Source organism: Brachyistius frenatus, unplaced genomic scaffold (assembly GCF_029030835.1).
Source record: "Brachyistius frenatus isolate BFR_SWC_R1_liver_20210118 unplaced genomic scaffold, ASM2903083v1 Contig_69, whole genome shotgun sequence".
NCBI lineage: Eukaryota > Metazoa > Chordata > Actinopteri > Embiotocidae > Brachyistius > Brachyistius frenatus.
Genome location: NW_027210668.1, coordinates 171,013 through 196,367, shown reverse-complemented (window position 1 = coordinate 196,367; position 25,355 = coordinate 171,013). Strand labels below are relative to the sequence as shown.

Sequence of the window (25,355 nt, the reverse complement as noted above, 5' to 3'; positions counted from 1 at the left end):
AATGATCCATAAAAATATAAGAATAAAATAGAACTTGGTTGAACACAGCAGCGTGTCAATTTGACCCGAGGACAGCGGGAGGGTTAATAATGAACTTAGTTTGCAGCTACTGTTGATACAACGAGTGGTGTCCCATTTCTTTAGTTTCAAATGTGTAAATCCTACACCTTGTAGCTCCTTTCTGAAGGGCCACCACCCCAGTAGAGGACACTCCTGTGACAGCACCTGTCACTTTACATTCATCATGCCAAACTGTATTTATTTATATGTATTTTATTTGTTTTTGTGTATATAGTCTGTGTGTGTATTTTTTATTCATTGCTCATATTTTATTACATTTTTTTCTAAAATAATGATTTCTTATCTACCTTATTTCCTATATCTCATAAGTATTTGCAAATTTGTTCATATTGTGTGCACTTTTTTTTGTCTTCTCTATGCTGCTGTGATGAGTAAATCTCCCCATTGTGGGATTAATAAAATCTAATCTGATCTAAAGGAGGGGCAGGGCCACAGGATGGGAAATGGGATTGGATCTAAAGGTTAAAGAAAAAAGGAAAAACAACCACATGACTGCTCTGGAAACTGGATTTGCAAAAATGCAAACCAGGTTTCAGGTTTCACACTCTCTAAATATATCAGCACAACTCGAGTTTCAGAGAAGGTTTCTGTTTGTTTTCTAGAGTGTATATGTTGGTAAAAAAGTGAAAAACAACCTGAAATATTTGCTTTACACTTTGTCTCTACACCTCATTGAACAGGATCAGCAGAGTCAGCAATTGATGTTTAACAGACTGAATTATTTTGTTGACGCAGCAACATGATAAACAGTAGATAGACACTGTAATAGGATGCATGAATGTGAACCAAACGGATTAGCCTGCAGTCCGTGTTTGTCTTGGGCGTGGCAGACAAACAAGGTGTGCTTGTTTAATGTCGGCACTCCTGTCATGTAAAGGTTTACCGCCTCTCTGATACGCAGCTTTGTTTACTTTCCCCATGCAGCACATCCAGGGCTTCCTGCTGCAGGTGTCCGGCGACCGCCTGGCAACGGCTCTGTTTCAGCTGGCCATCTGCGGAGGCTCCCTGGCCGTTCCATCGGACCTGGTCCCCAAAGACAAGGTCTCCAAAACCACCGAGCAAACTAAAGCAGAGGACCAAAACAACGTGTCCCTCCCCGGTGAAGGTTAGAATGCAGCATGCAGCGTTACTGCCGCACATATTCGACTCGTCTGATGATGTCTGATAAATATGAATCGAGTGCACACTTGTCTCTGATTGGCGGTCGTTTCCTCTCTGTGTCTCTCAGCCAAAGTGAAGCAGTATTTAAAAGACACCCTGGCTGCTCAGAACTCGGCCATCACTTTGGCCCACGTTGCCTCTATGGAGAAGAAACTGACCAAACACTTCCACGTCAAAGATTTCCGCTCTTTAGAGCACGGCAACTTCCTGGAGTTCCTTGTCAAACACATTCAGGTACATCTATGAAATGCTTCATTTGGATTCTGCTATCATGAGGGTGAAGTCTAGACCTTAAGGCAATCACGCCACATCACCCTTTGAAAGACTTCCGACGTTGCCATGGTGATAGCATAGCGACGCACAGTGTTTTCATCCTGTCTCTCTCTCTGGTTGTGAGCAGCTGCTGCAGGACACACTGGGGTCCACTTTGACTCTGGGCAGCAGCAGCACGGAGCTCACTGGCAGCGGTTTCAAACCCACCAGACAAGACGTGTTTGAGTTCATCAAACAGTGCGGCGACGTGACCTCCACTGATCCAGATGAAGTGAGTCTGTTAAAGACATCAAAGCCATCACAAATACCAACAACGAAACAAGCCACTTCTTTTAGTGGGTTATTAAAAGCTACTATAAATGTTCTATAACCCAGAAAACAACGCGGTTAACGTCCAACTTTTGTTCCCAGCTCTCTCACATTGAGTTGGCACTGCGGGCCCACTACAGGGTCCGGGACAGTCGGGACTTGGGCTTCGGCCCCCTTCACATGCTGGCTGGCCTGGTCCAACGCCAAAAGGGGCTGGGTGGAGGAGGACTGAGCCAGGTCTACTACGAGTCCGCCCTGTTTGCCAAACCAGATAAATCAAGGTTAGATGTCTGTTACCAGATCACTCAAGCACTTTAGTAATAGACTTCCATCAAGACAGATTTAAATAAGAGCCATAACAGTCGAAGCAGCGGAGGCTGAGCGTGTTCAGGTCAAACTTTAAAAACAACGGATCCAACATTTTCCAACGTTGCAGTCTTTCATCAGGGTTACTTCTTCAAACTTTAAGAAGCATCCACCATTTTGATCATCTTGCTTCTTAGAGATGTGAAATGTTCATGTCATGAAACAAGAACCTTCCATCATTTTCCAGTCCTTGTTTAATAATGTCTCTAAAAAGTCTTTCTCCCATTCCTCTCATGAGCAGCACTGAAGCTGGATGTGAGTCGGTGGGGCGTCTGGGTGACATGTTGAAGGCGCAGGCCCTGGACAGCCTGCTCTCCTGCCCTCTGCTGGAAGATTTGAGTGAGTGGAGCCAGTGGGAGCTTGTATTTAAGCCCCTTCATGGCTCCCTCAAAGATTTCATCGAAAGAAACGCAGGTATGTGGCCTGCACTGTTTATGCGGCTCCTCCAGTATATTGAATGTAATGTTGCTCACTGTAACTCAATGGTAAGTGTGATATATTATTACAGAGGTGAGGCGTAAAATCCCAAATTGATGAATCGATATTTGATGTGTAATATAGGATGTGTACAAAATTACTCCCTATTTACTTTATATTGCAGTATACAGTGTTTACCTGCCAACATTTTATTTAAGTGTGAATTCTTAATTTGGTTGGGCTGGTTGAATAAATGAATAAAAAAATGCTGATCTGACACATAAGCCACAAAAGTCCAGCTTCTGTGCTGCACATGCACATCACCTGACTGTCCCACCCATGTGCTCCTGCTCAGCTCATAGACTTTACATAGAGGGGATGTCACATGAATATACATCCACCATGGATTCATAATAAAAACAATGAAAATGGACCTTGTGGTTCCTGTCAATGCCAAAAATGCTTTTTGGCTCACAGAAGATTTATTTTGTTGCATTATCATTAATGGGACAAATTAGCAGCAATCCTGAATGGCAGCACTGTATCCAACTTTCTGTGTTTATCCATGTATGACCCACAACTAAACGGTGTTACCAAGTTACGAGAGTTTGTACTTACTAATACGTGTATTAATGTTTGTTTAGCTGATACCGGCCTGGCGGCGTTAGAGGTGACACCAGGTACGCTGCTCAGGATCACCACAAAGACAGGAGACAAGCTCTTCTGTAGTGCCGTCGTGGCCCTCGACCCCGTCGGCACCGCCGGCCACCTCGTGTCCATGGTTATAGCCGATGGGATCGACAACGCTCCCACAGCCCTCCTGGCCAATCACATGCAGAGCTCTCTGGCAGCGGCCGTGGCTAAAGAAGGTAGACTTTCATTTCGTTTTGCTCATTTGCACGAAAACATGTATGACTGGACTAAAGTATGTCAAATGCAGCGCGACTGTGTCATCGTTACCTAAATAAGGTTTGTGTTCTTCAGATTTGTCCCTGGCTGAAGAGGATGTGTCGTGTTACAGCAGAGTCGCCAAATTCCTCCTGGCGTGTTTCAAACGAATCCCCACCAGAACCTGCCAGGCTCTTCTGCAGCAGGTCAGTCGCTATATATAATATATATATATATATATAGTTTTTAATTTTAGAGTACAGCTGGTGATATATATATAGTTTTTAATTTTAGAGTACAGCTGGTGATAGTAGATTTGGATCTTGTTGATTTTATCCCATGGCTCCTCAATAAAACCCAGCAGCAAGTAGAAATTCAAACTTTGATATCCCTTTGTCTACATTTACAGTTTCTATATTAAATAAATCCATTTAAATTCTGCAGAGTAGAGTTGTTGATACTCGGAGTGTATAATTTGGGAAACATTCTTCTCCAGCAAACAGATGGTTCACAGCTTTTAACAAACAAACACAGAAACTGTGACAACATTTCAATGTGTCCTTGACCAAATGAGTGGGCAGCTGTAGCCTGTGAATTTAATCTGCTGCCCTAAATTGCTGAAGAGGTGGTTGTTATCAGTTTTACTGTTGTCATGCCAACCACAGTCTAAGATACAGCAGCTTTCTGGCTTGTTGGTCGTCTCAGACTTCCTACTGCTTGTGCTAAAACCTCTCTGCTGTACAGTGGACGCAGAACTAAAACTATCTTTGTAACCGAGTCTCACTTTTCTTTCCCCGCAGCTATTTCTACACCAGCTTTGCACAACAAAATGTCGAAAGGTTGCAACTCTGATTAAGAAATGTGTGTCTGTGACTTGCAGGTGTTTTTGGAGCCTTTCTCCCGTGTCTTGGGCCAGGCCAAGTCCAAACAAGTCCTGATCTCTGTGGCTCAGTCCGACACGACGCACATGAACTGTCTGCATCGGCTGGGCATCCTCATGGGCATCACAGACTGGGTCAAAGACTACCAGAAGAAGCTGAACCCACCGCAGAGCCAGAACTATAACGCATACGCAGCACCTGTGTATCAGGCCAAGGTCAGCGTGCAAAACATAAAAACAGTACTCCGATTGAATGAGCAGGCAAATTTAATATTTCTTAAGCAATCTTAGTCCTTAAATATTTGGACTTTGCACATATTGTTCTAAACACAGTGTTGATTTAATCTTTCTAAGAAAAAAGCAGCAGCATCAGTCAAATAAACAGAGAAAACTTAGATCCGTTGTTAGTATGAACAAGGAGTGATTATAACACAGTCACAATCAACAAAAAGGTCAAATTCAGCTGGTAAAAAGAAAAAGAAAATTAATATCTAATTTCCTAGTAGACCTCAGATGTAATCTCTTGGTTGTGCAAAGCCAAAACCCCGCTGCCATGATAATACAGCACTCCGCTGCCAAATCATCCAGATTTGTTTCTCAGAGTAACGGCACAATGAAACCTCCAGAACAGGAATCTCTAACCCGTAGCTTCCCACCTGGTTCGGAGTAGCTTGCAAAAGGTACGGACAATATGCAGTGCTTCCCACACATAGACTTACTACCCTTAGATAAGGGTGCTCATAAATTTGGTAAATAATATGAACCCAGTATTTTCTGCTAGACCGTAACAGCGGGGCGGAGCTATTGAAAGAGTGTCTGCATCTGAGATGGTGACAGATCAAAGTTACACCACTGTTCGGATGAATGCCGCGACTTTTCAAATTAAAAGCCCTCCAGTTTCACACAAAGCCACATTCTAGGTTTGGACGTAGAATTGTGTTTCTTTCAGGAGGGGCGGGGGTCCCAGTCGAAGTGGAAACACTGGATTTTCCAGTTGAATCTTCTACTACAAGGCTTTATTTAAACTCTTCAAAACCGTTTGGCCACACGAGTTGCATTCAAGCTGTTGTGTTACAATATGTTTGTGTACAGTATCAGTTTGTTATTGTTCACATAAAAGAAGCTTATTCAGTCATTTTGGTTGGAGCTCAGCTATGTGAATATATGTTACGAAACAAGAGAAGCTCTTGGACACTTTCATTTTGTCAAATTAGCTTTCAGAGGAAAAAAGGTTGAAGACTTCTGATCCAGAATAATATAAAAAGTGTTATATGTTTGGAAAGTAAAAAAACACATTAGAATTATAGACAAACATATAGTACAGTAGATATCTGTAGCACTGTTTTAAAGCTGAAATCCTGTCGCTGTAAATCCATTCACCATTTCCTCTGTTGATTTATTTATTTGCCTTCAGTCTAATTTGATAGACTCTGAGAGCAGCAGTCTGTCTGGTCTGAATACGAGTGAAGACGAGTATCTTGAGGACAACGTCATGGACAACAGCTGCACGTCCTCCCAGCTCAATCAGAGCCTTCCACAAGGTGAATGAAAGTATTATTCCACCTCAGATAATGTGAATTTAAACAAAGGACTGTAGCAGTTTCCTCATTTGAATGTTTTTTTAATAACTAAATGGCTTCTTCTAGTCAACGGCGAGCAAGATGTAGAGATTGAGGAGGAAGAGGACGAGGAGGAGTTGTACGAGTTGGCTTCACCTCCCAATGGGGTGACAACAGACGTCAGCAGTGAAGCTGAGGGCGAGGAAGAGCCGGAAATGTCTCAGACTGATGAAAAAGATGCTGCCAGCTGTCAGTCTGACACCACGATCCCCTTCCAGAAAGTTATAATTGAAGAAATCAGGTTGGTTTATTTATTTATTTCCACTCTGTCCATTCAAGTGTCAAGATTTCCAAATGGGGCTCATATAAAACCAAACCGATCCGTCACTCTTCTCCGTCCTCCTCTTATTGTCTTACAGGAAAAATGAGTTTGGCATCGGGGTGGAGTTGCCCGCTGAAGGCCAGAAGCTGATGCAGGTCCAACAGGAGAGACTGGGCCGCAGCTTGGACCGCCTCTCCACCGAACTCTACAGCAAAGACACACACTTTGTCCTGGAACTCATTCAGGTGCCTTCCAATACATTCACACGTCCCTCTGGGATTTTTGTTATTGTTACGATCAAAAATGATTTTTGCGGCAGATTTTCTCAAAAGTTGTGATGTAATTTGTGGAGTTTTAAGTGAGTTTTTTTGTGTTAAGTTGTGGTAATTCGAAAAAATTGCAAGTCGGCAAGAAAAATTTGTTTTTTATAAGCACTACCTCATTAAGGAATAAATATGTACTCACTTCCGTTGACGTGTATAAATTATTTTAACATACAGTACTATGTATGTTGATAAGTAATTCATTAAAATATATCTTTTTTTTAATTTGGTGATGAGAAAATTGGAGCAGAGCCTTTCTGAATGAGGAATTATTTTTGTTAATGAAGTCATTTTTATTTGAAAACACTTGTATCATGCCGTAATACTTTCAGCATAGCTTCTGCTGATGACATTTTTTGCAGAAAAAATACCGCGGGAATTTAAAATAATTGCAAGCTCCCGCAAATATTGCTGAGTTTGCTTGAATTTGCGTTCATTATTGCGATCGTAATCCTAGCGAGACTGATTTACACCCCTGACAATGAAGCTGTAATCATACATAGTATATACCAAATCCTCAGTTATTATGAAACCCAGTTAAAATAGAAAAAAGGAAGTGGGAGTAGGAATTAAAAAAAATAAATAAATAAAAAAGACTTCCTCTGACCTCTGCGTTCACCATTTTGCAGAACGCGGATGACAACAGTTATCCAGCGGAGGCGGGGGTTGTGCCATCGCTGGCCTTCGTGGTGGAGAGAAACTGCATCAGCGTCCACAACAACGAGACCGGCTTCCAGGAGAAGAACATCAAGGCCATCTGTGATGTCGGCCGCAGCACCAAGGGCAAACACAAATACGGATACATCGGTAACTACGGGCACGATGTCTTCAGTACTGTTTGCATCTGCTAGACTGTTACATCATCAGTAGCAGATCTACTGACGATTGTTTTGCATTACATAAAATTTTTTTAAAAAAAATCCTTTTTCATAAAGGCTGCGTTGGCTGATGTTAATCATTAATGTGGTGACTTACTGATCCCCGTTGAACTTCTTCTTATAGGACAAAAGGGCATTGGCTTTAAGTCTGTGTTCAAGGTCACAGACTGTCCCGAGATTCACTCCAATGGCTTCCACTTGCGCTTCGATAAGACCTGCGGCCCGATGGGATACATCCTCCCCCACTGGACCGAAGACGGGAGGTCTCTGGACGCTCAGCTGATGGACATTAATCTGCACAGGTTAGACGACCGATCGAGAAACAAAAGGCCTTTTTCACAGCAGACATTTTGACTTAACATTGAGCCAGCATGCACAAAAACACAACCCTAGATTTATATCTACAAAATGTTACTCAAACAATACATTTGTATGTAAAATAATATCACAAATATATAGTATTCTGTATATATTGACAAAGAAATATTGTTGACATTTTGAGTGTGAAAGATCAGTTTGGATCAAGAACCGTTATTAAACATCTCGGTCTTCTATGAGAAGTCCAAGTTATACATTGCAGCAGTATTTTTTGTAAATTAAAAGCATCTTGAAAGGCACATCCATTTCTTATATGTGCATCATTAACAGCCTGTGGAAGATAGAGACGACACTAATAGGAACAATGTCAATGCAAGCTGCAGCTTAAATTGATCCTCTTTTAAATTCTGGTTTCTGGTTCTGCAGAAACAAAACATTTCAACTTTGCTGAAGTTATTATTATTGTCTCTGACTGGCCTCTTCACAGCATTACTCTCCTCCACCCTACCAAACTGTCTGGTTTATTATCACATTATCCAGAATATTCCTGTTGAATGAAATTCAACATAAAGTCCAAAGCCAGTAACTCTTCACACACTGCACGTCTATAAGACAGTTTGTTTATCTTCCCCCACTGGCTGAGTAGATAAAGTATATTATTGGCTACTTGCTGCCAGTATGTAGACTGTTAACTTTGTTTAGAAGCAGAAGAACAGAACATTTCCTTTCTGCCTCTGTCATCAGCTGGAGCACTAAGATCGTCCTTCCTCTGCGTTCTGAGAGCCATCAGACCAGAAACCTGTTTCATGACATCCACCCCTCCCTGCTGCTCTTCCTGCACCGCCTGCGCTCCATCACCATCTACAATCAGGTCTGTAATGTACATACACTACCGGACCGTGTGTTATGTGAATATAAGATTCATTCAGAATCACCTGTGTCCTCACGCTCTGTCCCCGACTGTTTCTGTCTGCAGAGTGAGAAGCGTCTCGTGACGATGACTCGTAAAGACCTGAGTCACAACGTGCTGGAGGTGGAGCACACGGAGGGCATCGAGCGCTGGCTGGTGGTCAAAAGCACACTGCAGCCCCCAAAGAAGGTGACGCGCACTAATCTAACTGATCTGACGCTCACATCTCACTCAGTTGCTGCATTTTTTTTGGCCCTTTTATCATATCAGGATTTCAGAACAGCAAGCTGACATCGTTTTCTACGTTCCCTCCTGGAGCGTAAACATAATCCGCTGCAGCATTCCTCTGATGTGTGTTTTAGGCTTCCTCAGTGTCATTCCTCCAGTGTCTGCTCCTCAAAGGTGTTTCCCTCTAAGACTGTGAAAACACACTCATTAGGTTTTCACCGACTCGAGCACATAAACGCCACCGAGCAGATTTTAATGATCTCTCAGACTGAAACGACGCCGCAATACCTGCCGCTCTTTCTTCTTAAGCTATTTTCCTTCTTCTGTTTCCCAGAGGCAGCCACCTGTTACCTTCACTGATGTTATGCAAGACAAAGTGGGAGAAAAAAATCTTTGAGACATTCTGTGCTCCAGTTTGCCACCAGCCGCACTGTTCATTTAACAGACACCTTCGACCCACGTCTTTAAGAAGTCTGCCTGTTTGTGCGCTCTTGTGTCTGTTCTGACATTGATTTGTTTCTCTTTCAGATCAAGGAGGACGTCGAGTCGACTGAGCTTGCTCTGGCTTTCCAGCTTGGCAGCGACATCACAGGAAGTGACATTTTATGCCAGCCTCAGAAGCAACCTGTGTTTGCGTACCTGCCCCTCCGCAGCTTTGGTTTTCGTTTCATCATCCAAGGTGAGGATGGAGATCGCGATCATAAAGCAGTTCATTCAGGGACACTGTTTGGTTGCTGAAGGGCGGCACGGTGGTGCAGTGGTTAGCACTGTCGCCTCACAGCAAAAAGGTTCTGGGTTCGAATCCGGTCCTGGGCCTTTCTGTGCGGAGTTTGCATGTTCTCCCTGTGCTTGCGTGGGTTCTCTCCGGGTTCTCCGGCTTCCTCCCATCATCCAAAAACATGCACTTCAGGTCAGGTTACCTGGCGCCGCGCTAGTGGCAGCCTGCTGCAGCAGCTCCCCCCTGAGAGCCCCCCTGCTGTAGTGAAGACATTTCCCCTCGGGGATTAATAAAGTGTATAAAATCTAAAAAAAAAATCTGAAAGAAATGTATTTCCCTTTTGCATTTCCAGGTGACTTTGACATCCCGTCCTCTCGTGAAGACGTGGACAGAGACAGCTCCTGGAACCAATGGCTTCGATCTGAAATACCACAACTCTTCCTCCAGGCCATGGACGTCTTCTCTGTAAGACATAACTGCACGAATAAAAAAACAAACAAAAAAACACCAAAAAAACAGATGAGATGTGATACTTAATGAATCTGGCAAGAAACTCTGCTGCATCCTACTTGTAAATGATCAAAGGGGAAGACAAGGAACAGGTGGTGTCAAGGATACAACTGACGAGGATAAGGAAAAGAGTGTATTAAGGAAAGTACAATAATACATGAACAGAACATGGATAAAATGAAACAGGTGTATGAAACGTAACAAAATAATGAAAATACCAACATTAAAATGTAAGTCAAATGACAAGAAAAGAGAATAAGATTACTGCAACTTAAGTCCGTATTAATAATAATGCCAAGTTTTAAATAACAATGAGAACAAGTACAGGATAAATACTCATTGCAGGAAAAGGAAAATTCAACATACTATATCAATCATTTTATTATTCCATTCTCACATTTCTGCTACAGTGCAATCCAAATCAGTGTAAAGTATAACCTAAATAGAAAAATATAGAAATATGTATATATGTTTGCCCTAACCGATGAGAACAGGAGGGAAGCTGAAGGTGACATTTTGTGGGTAAAAACTATGTACAATCTATATATACACAGGGAGTGAGGCTTTAATGAATAAGTACAGCAATATATAAATATCCCTGTGTTGTACATATTGTAATAAATACATATAAAGCGTTTAGTAAGTGTGATAAATGATTTGTGGATTAAATATATATTAAAGGGGAGATAGAGGTTCGGCTTTAATTTAAGCCCTTTTCAAATACAGGCCTGATTCTCTTTATAGTTGAAGTAAATGAAGGAAAATTCAGAATCCGGCTTTGCGTCACAGCGACAGGATGTTCAAAAACATCCTACAGTAACACCAGTTAATAGCTCTGATTTGACTCTTTTAACCAGCATGCTGTTTTCTCCCTGTTCCAGGATCACCCAGAGTTCACGGGGCTGAAGGGCCTTTGCCAGTTCCTGCAGTTCATCCCCCTCCCTGACGAGGTGTTGGACTTCTTCAAGCCTGTTGCCGGGCAGATCATTCAGCTTCTGAAGGGCAAGCCCTTCCTGCCTACGCTCAGTTCAGGTATTACTCACACCTGCACGCTCTGCCACTTTAAAAACTTTCATAAATATAACTAAAATTCGACAACCGTCTTTCCCAGATGGTAAGCTTGTGTACAAGCTGCCTTCCCAGGTGGCCGTCTGTCAGGACGCTGTGATCCGCGAAGTGATTGGCAGAGATGAGCTGGAAAGGCATCTGTCCCTCTCTTATCTCCACTCGGGTCTGAGCCCAACCCCACCCACCTCTCTGCTCGCTCACCTGGGAGTCCGATACCTGCGGGGATCTGATGTTACCACGGTAACCACTGCCATGGCCAAGGAGCTAATGAAAGTGGATGGTCTCCATTCAGGTGTGTGCAGAGTGCTTTCAGAGCTACTATGATGCAGCGCTGTCCTGAGTGTTCAATGTAAAAACACAGCAGCTTTTCAGAGGCTACATTTTTCTACAAAAGAGACATGTTCAGTAACTTCTTATGACGGTGTGTAGCCTGTCATATCGTCATGGCAATGACTGTGGCATTATAACTGAGCACAAAAACATGAGGATAATGAATGATAGAAACAACATCCTCCATTTAATATGTCAACACAGGACAAGAAAACATTTGATATTTAAAACAAATGTTTTAAATACTCCGTAATTTGGATTTAGGACTATAAATGGTATATTTCAGTAAGTTTTGGACACTGACATTGCAGCTTTCATTTCAATTCCCTCTGATGTTCAACACGTTCTGGACTAACAATACAATGATCCTCCTCCTTCCCTCAGACGGAGGCCTGCATCAACTGGCCAGACTGCTGGTGTGCAACTTCCGAGCTCTGGAGCACGGCTACGGCGAGGCAGACTCCATCCTGCAAACCCTCAGAGATTTACCCATAATCCCTCTGGCTGACGGACGTGTGGTGACACTGAGTGGCGAGGGAGTGTTCTTTCCTGTGGAAGAAATCAAGACCAAGAAAAAGAAAGCTCAAGCTCAGACAGGTAACTCCAGAACTAGTTCAACTCGGTTAGTGGCAGCGTGCTGGCGGCTAATTTGACGTGTGCCTCTTTCCATTAGAAGCTGGATCTTTGAGACGTGGTTGATAAAACTGAGATCTTGTTTGAATGTTTCCTTCTGAAAAAGCCAAATATCTTTGCCTCTCAAAAATTCACAGAATTTTTTTTATTATTTATTATTTCTATAAAGAATAGACCATAAACTGTATACAAAAGTGGACGTAACTTCTGGTTCTGAAAAATTGAGCCAACGCAGAAGTGCCTTAACTTGTAATACCACAGAGTGCCACTAGAGGTCGGCTCCAAACAGCCTCCGGCTCCATAGACTCCCATTCAACTAGTCTCATAAAATTCACAGTCAATAGAAAATGTTCACGAGTTATTTCGGTGTTGTTCGAAATAACTCGAAATAAGTTTCTCCTTCTTATTAGTTTTCTGTCCATCTGAAAATAATTCCGTCATTAATTCGAAAATAAGCTTCAAAAAGCTGTGTTTGTGGGGGCGTGTCTGATTGACAGGCCTGTGGTGCAGTCAAGTTATGGCTATCGGTGGGCGGGACGTAGTATCACCCTGTTTCCAATCAGATGAGTCAGATCCAGCGCTCGCTCCCCAGATCATCCAAATATGGTCACTTCCTGCTCCAAACTGCTCTGAACTGGCAAGATGGCGACGGCCAAAATCAGAACTCAAGGATTCATTACGGCCGTTCACAAACCAACGGGTGACGTCACTGCTGGTTGCCGCTTGGAATAGACTGAATGATAAATTAATAATATGAAAAACAGCTTCACACTGTGGTTTTGTCCACTACTCTTATTTTATTCCACATGACAACATGTCAACCTCATGATCGACCTTAAATAAACATGAAGGTGTGTGTTTGTACACATTTCCTTTCTGGTTCTCTCAGTAACAGACTATCTGAGATCTCAAAAACCTGCGTCATCGGTTCCAGTACACTTCAGATCTAAAGAAATGTGAAGAAGACTGCAGTGTCTGTGTACTTTCTCTGGTTTTGTGCAGATAATTACTCTGCACCTGCGAGGAATTTATGGAAGTGCATGTGCTCATTGCGCAGCACTAAATCAGCCGTGACAACGACAACAAACCAGCACAGCAGATGGAGAAAGGAAAGAAGTCAGAATATAGGACGGTACACTTTCACAGGTTTTCTAGTTTCTAAAAATGTGATTAACTGATGTAGAAAAACAAAAACAGATAAATAAATGTGTCACCTTGGCGATGGTGCGAGGTGCACATGTAACGCTCTCCATCTGTGCTCATGAAGCCGAACAGTGAAATACTTAGAAAAGCTTGAAATCATTGTTGCCGAGTAAAAATAGCACGTTGAATTATAAGGTGTGTTCGGATGAAGCAGATCGAGGCGGCGGAACGGAGTTAAACTTACTTCTCTGATGTCTCGAGTACTTATAGAGTATAAGTGAACGACTCTGAACCCTCTAAAAGGATCGGCGTCGACAGCTGTCTGCTCTTTTAGAAGTCAGCGCACTCAGACATTTCAGGGCAGCCAAGTAGGTGTATGACAAACTTGCATCCAGTCTGTGGACAAACCTGACCTCTCTCTAAGAATAAGCAGCCGCACAGCCACTCAGGCCGGAGCAGAGCCACCCGGGCTGTGCGTCATCACGTTCAAAAACAGCACCCAAAGCTGAGGTTTAGAATGGCGGCATGAATAATTGATTTTCACACTCTGATGGAAACATCCTGCCGCTGCAGTTTGCTGTCTTCAATAATCATGTAGTCTAAGTGTGGTTCGGTGTTTCTAAAAGAGACTCAGGGTGTTTCATTTTCTCTTCATCATCGGCCTTCGGTGCTTTACGAGAGCACCACTGATGTTGTTTATTACAAAATGAGGCCAAGTAATGGATCAGATCAGACAAATGCAGCGGTGAGTTACCTCCATTACATCGTAATTTATGTTATTCATCGTGTTTGAATATCAACTTAGTCTGTGAAATATCAGAAAATAGAAAAAGAACGACCTCAAATATGCTGTACTCAGCAAAAATCACTTTGGTGGACTCAGGGTCCATAGTCACGCAGTGAAATTGGGTCCGGATCGCACCAGGCCAACACGTTGCAGCCGGTCCTGTAATCAGGCCTTAACCCTGACTCACCCTCGGTCCCTACATGTTTATATGTAGTCTACATAAAAGGGTAATACAAAGTAGGAAATAAAAGTCACTAAACGGACAAAAAAACCCAAATGTTTCACAATGTTTACCGACGCTAGAAGCACAAAAATCAAGGAAAAATGACCAAATTAGGAATTCAGCATAATTGGGAATACAAATCGCTTCACTTCTGAAATGCTCCTGTTGGAGAATGAATCCATAAAATAGGAGAGAACAAAACGGCGTCACACACATGCGACCTGATAGACCCGGGTCTGATTGTTTTCTGTGGGTCATCCACTTTTATGTGAGAGCAACACATTTATCTCGGTAGTGTTGAACAACAGCAAAGCTTAAAAATCTTGTCAAGGCAGCACATGAAATTTGCTCGAGTTCACACCTGTTAAGTCCGCTCTTCATGAGTATTCATGAGTCTTTGTCGCTGAAAACAGAGGAAGAACAACGAATGTTCAGAGAGTTGACAGGAAATATAACCGGCGGCAGCGAAGTCTCGACTCGGTTTTCAGGTCAGCGATTGTAGTTTGAAGCAGCCTTCTGCAAGTGAAGCTAATGTGCAGCACAAACCTCAGATTCTGCTTAAAGGTGAATTCAAGTGGACGGAGACAAGTGTGATCGCTTCAGAGAGACAGCGAAGTTATACAGTGTTCCTCTGAAATATTAAGAAGCACAGAGCTCAGCGGGGGAAACATTGCTTCAGAAAGTAGCAAAGTAGGTCACTGGTGGTTTTCAGTCACAGGTATTCAGGTATGTGTTTGATTGTTGTTTGCTGTTGTGTCAAAAATCACACAATGTCTTCGAGCTATCTGAGAAGAAATGAAAAAAACTCAATAAATTCCAACTCGCGAGAAATTCTGTGTTTCCATATGCAGGTCAAAATGAGACGAGATGCCACATGACAGTTTGTTACAGAAGCAGTCTTCTGCTTCTCTTCACAACTGTAAATTAATCTCTGAAGGGGATGTTACTTACACAATAAACTGTAATAAAATGTTCAAGTGTGTAACTAAAGCAGGGGGCTCCACCCCGTAGCTCGTTCCGGCCCGCCACCCGGTTCTGAGTAGATCAAAGAGGGTTTGAATAATATGCAGTGTTTCCCACACATAAACTTACCTTGGCAGGCCACCCAGGTTTATTTGGCAATTCATTATGCATCCATCCATCCATCATCTTTACCTGAACAGGTCACGGGGGGGCTTGAGCCTATCCTAGCTCACTTTTGGGCAGGGTACACCTTGGATAGGTTGCCGGTCTGTCACAGGGCCAACACAGAAACAAAGACCGTTCACACCTAAGGGAAATTTCTAGAACCACCAATTAACCTGAGATTCATGTTTTTGGACGGTGGGAGGAAGCCGGAGTACCCGGAGAGAACCCACGCAGGAACAGGGAGAACATGCAAACTCCACACAGAAAGGGTGAGATCCGGATTCAAACCCGGAACCTTTTCGCTGTGAGGCAACAATGCTAACCACTGCACCACTGTGCCACCTGCAGTTTATGTCAGCATTTCTTATTTATTTATTTTTTAACTTGTCTGAGCGAACGACACTATCGATACGATCGATTGACGAGTTGACCGTCTCCCCTCGCTGCCTTCACCTGTGGAGCAGTGCAGCGGAAGTGGAGCTCCGCCCTTCATGAAACACACAGAGAACAGAGGACAGGAAAACTGCGACCTGCAACGCACCTGAAAAACAAAGCATAGACCCTCACTCTGAGCTGGAAAGAAATGGATACTCATAAATTAGGTAAATAATATAAATACAATATTTTTGGCTGGAGGGCAACAGTGAGTGTCGCTTTCATTTTGTCAAAGTAGCTCTCAAAGGAAAAAAGGCCGGAGACCCCAGAACTAAAGTGTTCATCCAAAAGAACTTGTGAACTTAAAACTCGGTGGACATGATGTAACACACATTTCAATACTGTTCATTTCCACACTACAATAACAAATATGGTCTTTGGAAAACTCAAAAAGTCTTAATATTTTTCTCCACTGTTCTGTTTGTGGTTCCAGTTTGATGGTGTGAATCCATTTTCTTGTCGTTTCACAGGACCTCTGTCTGCATTGTACAAGGATGTCAGCGTGGTTCACCCCTCTCTGCTCAGCTGTCTGGAGCCCCTGGAGAGTCAGCAGGTTCGAGAGCTGCTGAGGAGACTCGGTGTTCATGAACTGGAGCCTCAAGAGCTGCTGGAGCAGCACATCTACCCGATAATACGGAGCAACAAATGGAAGGTAAAACTCACCAAACACTGAATCAGCTTGGCCTATTGTCATGTGAGAAATGATCACAAAAAGGATGATTTTTTTTTTTATGATTTTTAACATTTCATAATTGTCTTAAATGTCTTTTCCTCTTTCTCTTTCTGCCTTGCTTTTCCATCTGGTATTGATTCCACCTCCAGTCCAAGCCCGAGTCGGTGGTTGTGAGTTACTTAGTTTTCATCAAGCAGCACTCCTCCTCCAGCCAGGAGTACTCTGACACCGCAATACCCGTCCTCACCTCCAGGGGTCTGCTGAGCCCGGCCAATGAAAGGGTGCACTTCTCTGAAGAGTACGGCAACATCGACCTGCCAAAGAAGCTGCCTGGTAGGGAGAAGCCCACACAAGCATGAACACACACACACTGTGGCTGTAAAAGAAGAGTTAAACTCGAGCCCTTGTCCTCCCCCAGTTATTGTTCGGCGTCCATGTTGGCTCCAGAAAGACGACTAAAATAACCAAAATAATCACCGGAGCTTGTTCGTCCAAGTCCCCAGCTGCCATCTCCCTTTTTCTCTGGGTAGATTTTGGACATCAGCTGTGTGTGTGTGTGTGTGTGTGTGTGTGTGTGTGTGTGTGTGTGTGTGTGTGTGTGTGTGTGTGTGTGTGTGTGTGTGTGTACTGAATGTGTGTGGTCTTTTGTGAGGAAAGTGGTCAGTGATTATGTCAGGGTTTGCCTCCATTGTTAGGGTTAAAGAAAGCATGCCATGCCTGAGAGTATTGAACATAGTAGTTTGTTTGTGTTTGTGTTACATAAGCGCTCGTGGAGTGGGCAACCCGTCATGGAAAATGGATCAGAACTCCTGGCCGGCGCTTTGAGAGAGGCTGAATTTGTATAGACACAAACTCATGTTCCTTTTACAGTGTTTCTGCTCCGCTGCCCATTTTAAAGACGGCAATTGCAGCATTTTGATAATTTGAGGCATTTGATGTGGTGATTCTCATCCAATGACTTTTCTTGCAGAACAGCAGCTGCACATTTCACAGCTGAATTACATCCAAAATAATAAAAGCAGTCTAATTTTGGATGGTTGTTTGAAGACAACCGTACATTATGAAACTAGCCAGCTTCTCACATTTTTGGTATCACTTGTCATATTTGTTTAACAAAATCAAATTCAAAAAGAAGTTGGCATTCATTTTTCACAAATTAGATAAAAACCTTTTATACTACTGTATACTACTACATGATCAATGGTACATTGACCGAGCTATCGGTTTCAAGCTGCAGCTATCGATTGTTTTCATTTTTGACAAATCCACAAATTTATAATCGTTTAAAAATCAGATCAGATCAAAAGAACAAAATGGTCAACGCAGTCTTGTTTTGTTTTCAGACATTCATTTTCATAAAACAAAACAAAAACAGTAAAAACTGAGGAGGAACTGGGACCAGAGAGGTTCTGCTGAAAGTACGATTTTAACATTGAATTAATGTCAAAATCGTTTCAGCTCAAAGTCAATTCACGTATTCTGTTTTCTACTGGACTTGTGTTGCAATTGATTTCCTCCCTGAGGCGTTGGCTACTTTCACTGTTCACTCTGAAGGGTTCGGTTCTGTAAACAATGTAGCCGTTTTCCTTTTGGCAATAAAGCAGCGCAGCAGATGAATTACATTAATGTTGCACCTTCAAAAGGTAAACATTTCACATTGCATTAGCCTGTTTACTTATCTTTGTTTGCCAGGTTTTTGCCTCTTATTCAGGCTTTCTCTCTTGTTCTTCCCTCTGTGAACCTTCATCCCGCCGCCTCGCTGCTTTCCCCCCCCGCCAGGCTTTGATTGGATCCTGCTGAGTCCCTGCTACGTGCAGACAGACGACGATGTCGCAGGATGGAGGGAGCTGTTCAGCAGCCTGGGAGTCAGAGACGGCCTCATCATCCGCAAAGAGAGACGAACGCTCACTGCCAAAGAACTGGTGAGGGGGACATCCCTAACGTGTCATCACACTCCGCTCATGCTGCAAAAGATGCAATCATTCAGGCAACTAAAACAAAAACAAAAAGGAGACGAAGGTCATACCTGTTAGCGCAGCAGATAAAAGGCTCTAGATTGTGTTGTGTAAGGACGCAATATTTACCGGTTGCATGGACACCAGAGGCAGACCAGAATCTTCCTCTGCGTCCGTGACTCATCGGGATGAATAAGGTGGTGATTAAAGGATGAAGATACTAATGATTATGAGTCACGCCAGGACTAAAGAGATCAATAGCTGCTTTGAGGATGAGCAGAAAAAGCAGGTGACTGATGGGACGTGTCGGGGACATAGCCTGAGGGGTGCAGGTCAGACATTCCTGATGCCTGTTTTAGCCCGGGCTACAATACAGGGGATCGCATGTGGATTTGTAATGATGCCATCAGTCCTCGTGTGACCGACGCCGCCTCCATACAGTATTAGAAAGATGATCCTGTTATTATTCCTGCTTAAAGAATACAGAACACACCAGGTGCTCATAATTAACCGGAAAAGTCTGTTTTCTTTTCAATTGGAAACGACAACGTAGACGTTTATCAAACTGGTCACGTCATCGTCACATCCATTAATGTGAAACACTGAGAAACAAATTCTCTCCACCAGGTCCATTCATTAGCTGTTCTGGAGCTTTTGATCATGTCACGTGACCTTCATCATTTGGAGGGACAGCAGATGGAAATTAGCATTGTGCTAAATCTGATGCTATACATTCATTGTGCACTGTCCTTGTTTTAAATATACAAAATAAATTAAATAGATCAGCAGGGGACCTTTTCTCAGTTATTCTGCTATCGTGGATGTTTAATTGTCCGTTTTTTTTAATGTGCTGCTCAACAATAGTGTCCAAACAGCCATTTCTAGGAAAAGTAAAGAAAAAGATTAAAGTTATGATAAATGATGAGATATTGAGCCAAAATCTTGATAACAATTGACAGTATCTAATCAGTCTTTATACTCATATAATGGTTTAGTCAGAAAAATGACTGACCTCCTCTAATGTTTATCATGACTAGCTTTGCATGTGCTTTTTTTTTTTCTTCTTGCCTTAGGTGAACTTCCATAATAAGTCATTATTTAAGAAGATGATCTTTAAATGAATAAACGATTTTAATAGTGTTGAGTTGTCACCCTAAATGTAGCACAAAGCACACAGTACAGAAGCTGCATTGATGGATAACAAGGAGACTATGAGAGCAAGTTAAAAAAAAAAAAAAAACAATAACAAGATAACTGTTATTAAATGATAAAACGATAAAAAACACTATAATTGGCATGATTAAATTAAACAGGCGCCGGACCAGTGAGGATGAAAGTGTCTCTTTCTCTGTACGAGCTGCCAGTGGAGAGCCCCGGGTCGGTTTGATGTGATCAAACTCTCTGGTCCTGGTTTGGATTCTAGCAGCAGTGCCCTCGACATATTTCAGGCTTTTGATAAATGACAGAGGAAGACTAGAGAAGAATGGAAATCCAAACAGTTCAGTCTGGCGCAAACCTGCAAGAAACAGCAAAGTCTGTGAACACTTCAGTCGCGCTGGCTTCAGATTAACAATTTAGCGGCATGTCATTGTCAACGGTGAGGCTCATTCTTTCTTTCTTTTTCCGCTCCTCCGCCAGGCCTCCAGTCCCTGGGCGGATGAAAGTGTGACGTGGCGACAAAATCCAGGGGAGGGCTATGTGCTGGACGACTACCCCGGCGAGGAGTTTCATGCCCTGGCCACAGCCCAGCTGCCGGGCTCCCTCCTCCTGCAGCAGAGAATTGCTCTGCTGGAGCTGCTGGAGGCCAACTGGGCCACCGGGTAACACACACACACACACACACACACACACACGCACACACACACGCACACACACGCACACACCGTCATTTTGTGTCCGGTGCATCTTGTCCCATTTCTGTTTTGTTTGGGGAACCTAACAGCCACAGATGATGGCTCTGTTAATGGATTTGGGATTATTTAGGGTCACGTAGTAATTCCCATTACTTGCTCCGTGGCCATTAAGTGATTAAAGTGAAGTAAAGTAGGGACATTGTTCAACGGTTCAAAACCATTTTCTCCCTAAAAGAAAAGTGGTGACACACAAGCCTTTTGTTTGGGTTGAACATCGCCAGATAATCGGATTAATAATCTGGATTTAGTTGCTTTTAGTGCCGTCCCGTCTCATGACTTCTCGTTATAGATGTGTGCGAGGAGGAGACGGCGGTTCGGTTTAGGAGGTCAACCAAGCTTACAAACTCACACCGGTGAGCGGTGCACTCTACTAGTACGTCCTGCCAGTGTCTTCTTTATATCACATTTGGATGAATAATTAAAAGATCGCGGCATCGTTTCTACACGTCGGAGCTCATTTATTATTCATGCTTTACTGCCAACCATTTTGTAACGCACGCAAGTTTCAGCTTCATACTGTGACCTATTAAATAAGAGCATTAAGAACATGTACAAAATCTACAATCAAATAAATATTAAAATCAAAATTCCAAGAACAATATAAGTAAAAAAAAAATTTTTTAAAGTAGTAATACAAATGAAAAAAAAAGAAGTCATAAAATGAATATACATTTACACCATGCCAGTCAGGAGTTTGGACACGTTTACTTTTCTTCAATTTAGCTTTTTTTTTTTTTTTTTTTTTATTGTAGAACAAAACTGAAGACACCAAAACTGTGAAATAACACCTATGTAAGAAAAAAGTGTAAACAAAGCGAAATGTGCATCATATTTTAGATTTCTCATAGAAAACATCGTTTGCCTCGATGACAGCTAGAATCACTATTTTCAGTATTTGAACCAGCCTCATGAGATCGTCATCTGAAACGGTTTTCACTTACAGCCTTGTCAAAAGCTAAATGGTGGAATTCCTTGTTTTTCTTTTGAACTCAAATCTATTTCACAGCTTTCACTTTTAAACTCATATCATTACACATCACTACAGGACCGAGTCATTCATGGTATTCAAAGTCCAGGCTATTCAAACCTACCATAATTTTTTTTTTATATATCAGTTTTTATAGCCTGGGAAGCAATATTGTGTGTTGTGGAATTATTTTATTTTCACATGTATCGCACCATAAAATGTTGTCAGTAGAGATATCTTTCTATAGTTGTGTAGAGGGGATTGTCTACAATCCGGCAATATCTCAAGCATGTTTGTTGGACACTACATGACTCAGCAATTTTAAAACACATGAAATGCCATTGTTTTATTCAGCTAAGTCTTTCACATCTTCAACCCAACTTTTGTATCATTGCTACGCAACATAAAACATGTTATTTATTTGAATTTATTTATTTTATGGGCACTTTATTTGAAATTGAAAGAACAAGAGGGGGGAGAGAGCAGGTGAATGACATGCAGGTGGTCCGGACACAAAAAAAGGGACTCATGATATGTGTGCTAATAACTCGGCTGTCGGTTTGGCACCCAAATACATTATTTCATTATTTTTCATACAACGCGGGATGTAATATCAGCTCTCTGTTGGAGGTGGGGCAGAAGGGATTTCAAAACCAGATTAGTCGTGCAGACAAACAACGAGTATCATCAGAAAATGCGAGTTCTGCTGTTCATTTTGAAACGTTGTTAAGCTGCCATTTATTTCACTGATGAGAAGTTTTCCTGATCATTTAGCACGTGCAGCGCTGCTGACTGATGAATATTCTGCAGAGGAATGTAGGTCAGACATTTCTGCCACTGTGTTGAGTCGTCACGAGTGACATCGAGCTCGCCGACCTACAGACGAAGAGCTTTGCGTCCGCGCTCTGCGATAATCAGATCTCTGACGTTCGGATGTGAACGAAGCGGTCGCTGTGTGGTATTCTGCTACTTCCCGCCTGAAAACTAATCCATCCGTACCCTTTCCCATCCTTCCAGACACTGCTACTCGCAGTACCTCACAGCCCAGGTTATCGACGACGACGGGCGACCAATCAGAAGCACCAGGTCCTCCTTCTACCTCTTCTTGTGTCGTCTGGAATGGGTGCCGGCGTATCGCCCGCTGAAGGGAGAGCAGCGGGAGAGGAAGTACCTCCGTCCGAGCTTGGTCTACCTGACGTCTCCTGAGGTCACCGGCCTGCTGGGGACTCACGTGGACTACGTGGACGTTGACTCCAGCGAGTTCAGCAGAGCTCTCGGTAAAAATGCGTCTCCAGTGGTGGACGTCTCTGTCGTCATCGGTGACGTGATCCAACAGCTCGGGCTCTCAACTTTTTGTCTCCTCTTTCAGGGATGAGAGAAATGATCTCGGTGGAAGTTCTGATCGACTACCTGAAGAAGTGGTGTGTCGAACCGCAAGCAGACGACGAGGAGCAGAGACCACCTGAAGACGAGCCAGAAGGGACATCTTTCACCTCCACAGTTCAGCACATCCACAACGTCTACACCTACCTGCATAAGAACTGTCCCCAGAGCAGGCTGAAGGAGCTGTTCCAGCACACACCCGCTGTGTTCGTAGAGTATAACAGGTACGTCGTCAGCTGCGTCGGCGTGCTTTTTCAGGTAAATGTCAAAAATCAAAACTCCCGAGACTAAAAAGTGAAACTTTGCTTCCCCAGGCAAGATAACAACTGGTGTTCAGGCCGCTTCTACCACCTGAAGGAGGTGTGCTGGAGGGACTCCACGAAAATGTTCCTGCGCTACAAACAGCTGACTCACCGACCGGACAGCCCCGTCCAGGAGCCCAAAGTCCTGGCTCCTTTCTACTATCCGCTGGACGGCATGGAAGACTTCTTCAGGAGAGTAAGCTGCTCCGTGAAGGCCAATCAGCACAGAAGCCTTTTTGACGTCTGTCACTCGCTCGTCATCACAGAACAGATAAACTTAACGAATAAATCCACACTGGCTCAGTCACCTACACGAGAGATGCACATCACCCTGTTGGTGTTGTGTTTGCTGAGCCCTTTCCCCCTTAGTTACTGTTGTTAAGGGTTCCTGATGTTGCTCCCTCAATGACCCGTAAACTAAAGCAGCTGTAGTTAAGCTAACGTTAACTCTGTGATTCGGAGAAAGAGGACTGGAGTTGGGTCAGTGAATTGTCATTTAATTATACATTTAATAAAACAGACATAGACAGTATGTTGTCATTCACCTGTTATTCTATTCGGATATCGAGACGATGAATTATAAACACGGTATTTTACTATAAAGACACTGCACTGTGTCTAACATTTTAATTTAAACGGTTCAGTGTCCTGAAACGCTTTGCTGTCCTTTTCTCTCTCTGCTCTGCCCAACCGGTCGAGGCAGATGGCCGCCCACCTCTGAGCCTGGTTCTGTCGTTTTCTCCTTCCTGTTAAAGGGGAGTTTATTTTCCTCCCAGACGCTCGTGTGAATCGTTGAATTGTTTTGTGTAATGCTGCAAAGTTCTGTTGTGAAGACTTTACTATGTTAAGTGCCCTAAAATAACTGTTGTGATCTGGTGCTGGATATATAAATTAAATTAAATTAAATTGAATTGAATTCATTAATTGAAACACTACTATTGGAAAAGAATTTGAAAACCAATATATATAATAGATTGAAATGTCTAAAACACACTAATAATGCATCTGTGATGATCTTATTTATAGCTGCTGAACGTGGATCCAAGTCCCAACATGAAGCAGTATGTGGATTTGTTGGAGCTGATCTGTTCATCATCTCCGATTCCAACTGCTGAAGTGCTGCAGGACGTGTCCGTACTTTATGCCACACTTGGTGAGGACATTTAGATTACCAGTCTTTGCATACTTCACTCTGTATGTGTCTGAAGCTCATCGTGTCTCTGTTCAACAACTGGGAAGTCTCCCCTTGATTTGTTACATCCTCCCTCTAGTTTTCTGTATTCTCAATTTAATCTAAAATAATGTAATATCTATTTCAACAGCTCAAAAGTGTAAGCTTCCGATGTCTGGAGATCAGGACAACTTCCTGCAGTCCAACCTTAATTCCGCTTACTGCTCCACTTTGAAAGGTGAGTGATGAGCCCTTCAGTACCTCTTTAATCTGTGTCTCTCACAAGCCTTTTGCCAGCCCGACTACATGCTGCGAAATATTCGCTGCAACCTCGTATCATCTACGACCTGTCAGCACGTTTTAAAATCAACCGGGGAGAATCTGCTGCTGCTGCCTGGAAATCCTTTACACTGGAGACTGAATGAAGCCAGACAGCCAACTGTACTGAGTTCACAGCAGTATACATGTCATCAGGGACCAAAGACAAGGGAGAAAAAAACCTATTTTCATAGAGGTTAAACAACCATGTACATCCTGGTTTGTAATGCTGCCCTCTGCCCTAAAAGTGGCATTAAGTTGGCAAAAGGCTCTGAAGAGTGGACTGACCTCCACCTCCTGGGGAGAGTTGAAGAGGAGGTGTGAGGGGAACACATGATGTGAAGATAATATGTGAGGTGAAAGGCACAGATTCAGGCCAGTTTTGGGAGGTTATTACTGGTTTGGTCACTAACACGATCACCAGTGGCAACAGAGGCTGTGATCCACGGCTCATTGAATCATCGTAGGTGCTTTAAAAACCTCTGTGCCCGATTACTGCAATTTGGGTCTTTATTGAACACGCAGACATAATATTTACTTTAGATTCAGTGGGACTTACACTTCCGGAGGATGTTCGTGTCTATGACATCACACTGTATACACATTTAAGTCAAAATGGGGCTAAAGTGTCAAAAAGCAATTTGGTGATGACTCCTTAAAACTGGTTAATAAGGAGCTCAAACCAAGATATATAAAACTGGTGAACAAATTACTTAATGGCAGCACTAAATTCCCTAAATATAAATACCCTCAAACATGTTTCTGGCCTTTATGTAACGGCATTT

At 42.9% G+C, this 25,355-nt stretch overlaps 1 protein-coding gene across 2 annotated transcripts in view; it reads left to right on the top strand.

Moving 5' to 3' along the window:
• Positions 1–25,355, top strand: part of LOC138626047 (uncharacterized) — a 47,303-nt gene that overhangs the window by 11,019 nt on the left and 10,929 nt on the right. For both annotated transcript variants that reach the window (XM_069707440.1, XM_069707441.1), the window contains exons 10-38: positions 1,006–1,186; positions 1,310–1,476; positions 1,643–1,786; positions 1,927–2,105; positions 2,432–2,604; positions 3,252–3,476; positions 3,592–3,701; positions 4,376–4,591; positions 5,790–5,916; positions 6,022–6,235; positions 6,354–6,501; positions 7,209–7,386; positions 7,582–7,759; positions 8,520–8,646; positions 8,752–8,874; positions 9,442–9,592; positions 9,984–10,096; positions 11,023–11,173; positions 11,253–11,501; positions 11,924–12,136; positions 16,359–16,540; positions 16,711–16,894; positions 18,341–18,483; positions 20,155–20,336; positions 22,414–22,673; positions 22,766–23,003; positions 23,094–23,277; positions 24,108–24,234; positions 24,404–24,490. In XM_069707440.1, the coding sequence (XP_069563541.1) occupies positions 1,006–1,186; positions 1,310–1,476; positions 1,643–1,786; positions 1,927–2,105; positions 2,432–2,604; positions 3,252–3,476; positions 3,592–3,701; positions 4,376–4,591; positions 5,790–5,916; positions 6,022–6,235; positions 6,354–6,501; positions 7,209–7,386; positions 7,582–7,759; positions 8,520–8,646; positions 8,752–8,874; positions 9,442–9,592; positions 9,984–10,096; positions 11,023–11,173; positions 11,253–11,501; positions 11,924–12,136; positions 16,359–16,540; positions 16,711–16,894; positions 18,341–18,483; positions 20,155–20,336; positions 22,414–22,673; positions 22,766–23,003; positions 23,094–23,277; positions 24,108–24,234; positions 24,404–24,490 (4,954 nt within the window). The remainder of the gene's footprint in view (positions 1–1,005; positions 1,187–1,309; positions 1,477–1,642; positions 1,787–1,926; positions 2,106–2,431; positions 2,605–3,251; positions 3,477–3,591; positions 3,702–4,375; positions 4,592–5,789; positions 5,917–6,021; positions 6,236–6,353; positions 6,502–7,208; positions 7,387–7,581; positions 7,760–8,519; positions 8,647–8,751; positions 8,875–9,441; positions 9,593–9,983; positions 10,097–11,022; positions 11,174–11,252; positions 11,502–11,923; positions 12,137–16,358; positions 16,541–16,710; positions 16,895–18,340; positions 18,484–20,154; positions 20,337–22,413; positions 22,674–22,765; positions 23,004–23,093; positions 23,278–24,107; positions 24,235–24,403; positions 24,491–25,355) is intronic.